At 35.4% G+C, this 5,623-nt stretch overlaps 1 protein-coding gene across 1 annotated transcript; it reads right to left on the reverse strand.

Annotated features, from left to right (window-relative positions):
• LOC104754920 lies at positions 4,187-5,266 on the reverse strand. The gene has a single exon (XM_010477213.1). It carries the CDS (start codon positions 5,264-5,266, stop codon positions 4,187-4,189), a length of 1,080 nt encoding a protein of 359 aa, XP_010475515.1.

The following is a 5,623-nucleotide window of genomic DNA, read 5'->3' on the forward strand; positions in this document are numbered from 1 at the left end:
GTTGGTTTTTATTTTAGGGTTTCGTCTTTGAGACTGTTCTTTTCTGATGTTTCTGTCCAGTTTTGCTATAAGTCGTTTTTGGTTGTGTGGCTTGTTGTAGGGCGTTTCTGGGCTGTTTCAGACGTTAGGAGGGTCTCAACTGGTTGTATTGGTTGTTATAATCAGTTGATAAGGTGAGTGCTTGACCATGGTTGATCTAAGCATGAGATCTCTCTTGTTTGGGTGTTTTCTTTGCTGTTTGTGTTGTTTTGTTGCTTGGGTTCGTTGCTTTTGTGATTCCCAGTGATTTCCGAGGTAATTGGGTGAGTTTGAGACGGATTCGAAATGATTTGGAAGGGGAGTTCGACGTTCGTGTTCGCGCAGATGGATTTTTATGTGACAACCCGTCCGTGGACCCCACTAGCCTCACTGCTAGTTGTCCTCATAGGCTGGCCCTGCAGGGCATCGATCCTAATCTATCACTATGGACTAACTCACATAATCCACCAGTAGGTTATTGGTGCATCAGGCGTTCCTCGAACCCTGGTCCCTCATCCTTTAACAACCTTCCCACAGACAAGTTGCCACCAATTGATCTGTTCACGGACGGGTTGTCACATAAAAATTGATTTTTATGTGACAACCCCTCCGTGGACCCCACTAGCCTCACTGCTAGTTGTCCCTATAGGCTGGCCCTGCAGGGCATCGATCCTAACCCATCACTGTGGATTAACTCACATAATCCACCAGTAGGTTATTGGTGCATCAGGCGTTCCTCGAACCCTGGTCCCTCACCCTTTAACAACCTTCCCATAGACAAGTTGCTACCAATTGTTTATGTGACAACCCGTCCGTGGACCCCACTAGCCTCACTGCTAGTTGTCCCCATAGGCTGGCCCTGCAGGGCATCGATTCTAACCCATCACTGTGGACTAACTCACATAATCCACCAGTAGGTTATTGGTGCATCAGGCGTTCCTCGAACCCTGGTCTCTCACCCTATACATACTATTTTGTTTGTTTGATGTGCATAAAATTTTATGAACAAAATTTAGTTGTTGAAAAGTAAGAAGGTCTATACATAATATTTGTTACATTATAGGATATAACCCGCAGGACAATTGTTCTTTTACCTTTACATTTAATAGTATTAGATTGTACGATATAATTTTTTACTGTTCTGTTAAATTTAACCTGTTATCTATGTAAAATTTAGTCGTTTAGTGTGGGGTTATTGGTTTGAGATTTGAATAGAGTTTTAAAAACTTTAATTGTTAGGTAGAATATGTTGTTATTAGATTAAATTTTTTGTTAAACTCTGTTAGAGTTCAGTTTATTAGTTTATGATTTGTAAAAAGTCATTTAATATCTTAACAATTTTTGGTTTTCGATTGAGATTTTTATAAAGTCATTAAAAGTTTTGTTTTATTCAATTTAAACAAAAGAATATAGGATTGTTAATAAATTCAATTATTATGTTATTGGTTCATGATTTTAAACATTTTCTTTTACAAAATAAAGTCATTGAAAGTATCACAAAAAACAGAGATTGTTGGGAGCATTTTACAGGATTTTAGAAAACTAATCAACAAAACTCTCTAGCAATCTTTAACAATCTTTCACTTATTCACTTTTAATGATTTTGTTGAACTCTTCAAAAATCTTTATAAATAAGAATAACTCACAAACCTCATCTGAAGTGGAGTAAGAAGAATGACCGAAATTGACTTTCAGTTGACTATTCCTATAATCAGCAAAAATAATGACCAAAAATGTTGTTTGTTATCGAATATTAAGAAGACTTATAAGATTATTTAAGAATACATATACATATAAATGTCTAAAAATTACTGTTAAGATTTTAAGAAATATTTTTATTAATTCCAACTAATAAACATATATTATTAATGGAATATCTCATATTAAATAAAATAATATTAGACTTCAAAATTATGTATCAATATTTTTATTATATTTTTAAAAAAATAAATTTAATATGGATAAATATATATACATTTTTCAAATGGTAATCCATTAAAGATTTTGTGATGGTTTTTAAAATGAAACTCGTCAAATGACTAACAGGTATACATTTGATGAGATAAAATATTATTTTTTGTTACCAAAATAATTTGCTTGGTATTTTTTAATATACTAATCTCGAACTTAAAGTATTTTACAATTAATTTTGTTTTTAATTAGTTATTAATGGTTTTTAGTTATTTTAGGTAAAAGCCATACTCCCTCTGTTTCACAAAGAGTGTCATTTTGACACATCTTCTTTGTTACAAAAAGAATGTTATTTTATGTTTTCAATGCAGTTTAAAAAATTAAATTCTCTTTTTTATCCCTATAATTTGAGCTAATTAATTAGAAAGAGAAAATCTTTAGAGTATTTATAAAGGATAAAACAGAAATTTAGATAATTTTCTTAATTTGTGTGCATTATATCAAAATGATACTATTTGTGAAACAGAAAGAATATTAAATACACATGGATCTTGGATTCTATAATTGGATGGTCCAATTGATTTTTTCATTAATACCAAATTACCTTTATTAATTTTGAAATTCTTTTTCTAAAACAATAATTCAGTGGCAATTGAAGTAATTAAACTAATAATTTTGGACATTCTTAAATTCGTACTTCTTTTTTACTAGAATTAAGATTAAGATATATGTATATGCTCTATAATGATGTACATAGAACACTGTCGGATCATCTCCTTTTAAAAGTAATTTGTCCTTGATTATATGGCTACACTTGCTGCATAATAATTTGATTCAATACCTAACTTTCAAACTTTTACAGAGCCATAAAATTTATCGAAAGATGCATATGAGTGGCACATGTAGTCAAAACATAACTATTTGGTCAATTAAAAAAAAAAAACATAACTATTTGGACTTAAAGTAGATTTGAAGTTTTTTTTTTTTTTTTCAACAAAAAGAACGAGTTAATTAGGTGGAAAATTGTCTACAAACAACATATAAAGCAAAGAAAGACGCTCTTGACGCACCAGAAAATCTGCTCTTACATTTGCATTACGAGAGATAAAAGATAAAGAGAAAGTTGAAAATTCCTCTCTGTCCCTGTCGAGCTGAATGTTGTCAAGGTACACCGGAAAAGTCGGTCAGTCCGAAGGCGAAAACATCATATTCACCAAGTCTGAACAATCCGTGTAAAAAGCTACATCTCGGAGGTCAATGCCAATCATAAGATAGAAAAATAATCTGTCTTTCTTATAAGAAGTTTACTTAAAATAACCAAAAATTATAAGAATGGCTCTCTTCTCATAACATTGAAAAACAAAGAGCATCCTGGGTACAGAACCACCTTCATTTGATTAGTCATACAGATCATGGACATAAGACCAAAATCAAACCAATTGTTTCAAACTAAGGTAGTCGCATTAACTGAGTCGGTGAAGTTGTTAATTAAGAGTTTGTTTTTTTTTTCTGTTTAAGCTTATATGCATGCAGACTCGTATATACACTACACAACCATGTAACATATATCATTTGATCTATACATGCTTGCTTGTATGTGTTTTTATACTTACTAGTGTCAGATTTATATCACAAATGCAATCTCTAGAGTTTTTGATTCTTCTTTCTTGGAGTGTTTTTTCTTACCATGCATGCATGCATGATGATGATCTTCTATTTGGCATTACATCTCTCACACTTTTATATTGTCAGATTGCATTCCCAGGCTGGTAACTTGTAGAACAGCTGATTCAACAACAGCATTACTTGCTTCTTTTGTCATAAAATTGAAAACTAGAGAGCATTCTCGAAACAGAACCAGTTTCATTTGATCCTTCCTTGTCGGACGACGACTTTGGAGATGAATATACACACTATAACACTAACAGATGTTCGTAACTAGCTAGTCATACAGATAGACATAAGAAAAAAATCAAACTAAGTTAGTTGCATTAGCAGAGTCGATCGGTGAAGTTGATAAGAGCTTGTTTTCTCTGTTTAAAGCTTATTCAGACATGTATATAAACAATGTAACATATCATTTTATTACAAATCAAGAGTTGAGGAGTTTGAAATGATGAATGATTGCTGCTAACTGGATTTAAACATAATGCAGTTGGAAGAGACATGATATCACAAATCTTCTCCTAGACAATATGCATATCATCAATCTTAAAGAGAAAAGACTACAGACTCAGACTCAGATTTAAACTACTAGCTAGACTATTTTTTGTGGTGGAATATAGTAAGGCGCCCCGGGCGTACAATTTCGACTAGTGATGTAAGAATGATTAACACTGCCAGATGCGCTTTCGTCGACATCCAAGACGTTGACGATGTTAGAGCCCAATCCAGGAAAGGAGCTAGCAGGGACACAAAAAGGTTCAGACTTTGAGATGAAAATGGAGAGGTCTCCAATGTCTGGAGTGTAAACTGCGTTGCCTTTTTCGTCAAGCTTGAACACCATTACACCTTTCATTTGCATTTTTACGGTACCACTGGCGGTGGCCTTCCTGTACAACTTAACCAAGAAGGTTTCACCGGTAGATCCTGACTCCACCAAGTGTTCGCTCGTGCAACACGAATGCAAAAGCTCTCGTTTGGTCTTGGTCAGCTCAGGGAGGTTATGAAATCGTAACCTCTGTAACTTTGGTTTGTTCTTGTGTGTGCGAGGATCCCATGATGCGATGATATGGCCTCCAGATCCGGTAATGCGAAACGTATCATCTTTCTTGGAATACATAACTCGGGAGGAGAAGAAGCAGGGGTGTGGGATTCTAATGTTGGTCCACCCGGAGTTACTTTGAGCGGGTCTACAGAAGCTGAGCTGAGGTCCCAAGAACTTGACAGCCACAACACAGTCTTCGTCCTCAGGAGAAGGTGTGGAAATTGACACGTTGGTGACGATTTGGGTTTGACAACGAGGCAGAGTTACAAGAGGAGGCAGGGGAATGCGTTTAGGATCTGTATACGATGCATGTGGGTTTAGATCATCTTGGAGACGAACCACGCCGTCCTTCAGAGTAGCTACCCAACCATTGGATGATCCTATCGTTCCCAATTCCTCCATCAACTCCATAGGCACCTTCTTTTCCAAATGAGTGCAGACACGGTCATTAGCATTACTAGTGGTGAGTTTTCCGAGATCCGCTCCACATGGATAAGCGTTGACGATGGAACAAGGAGGTGTTTGCAGCAAGGAAGATGAGAAGCCATTAGAGAGAAGCAGAGGAGAGGATCTTACTAACGCAGGTTTTCCAAGGCAGAGCTTGGACAGCCGGGTGAGAAGCAGAGCCATTAATAAGCTGTTCTTAGTGAAGAAGAGCAACAGAGTTAAAAACAAAACCTTATTACTTAGCGAAAACGCCGAAAAGAAACCCTAATATTCATTATTCTCCACCAAAAGCCCTCCATTAATACAATGAATGGCCTTGCCCACCAAGTTTTAGACTTTTAAGTCACACACAATCTTTTTGGATATTTTACACAATCTTTTTGGATATTTTGGTGGAGTAAAAATGGAACCTAACAGCAAAACTTTTTGGAAGAAGGATTAATACATTTGTAGTTCACTTGTGTGTTTAGTGATTTTTGTCAGTGTAGTCGGTTTCACTACACGAAAACACGGCGTTTGGGACTACTTTTTGTGACTGAA

This window comes from Camelina sativa, chromosome 2 (assembly GCF_000633955.1).
Source record: "Camelina sativa cultivar DH55 chromosome 2, Cs, whole genome shotgun sequence".
NCBI classification, from domain to species: domain Eukaryota; kingdom Viridiplantae; phylum Streptophyta; class Magnoliopsida; order Brassicales; family Brassicaceae; genus Camelina; species Camelina sativa.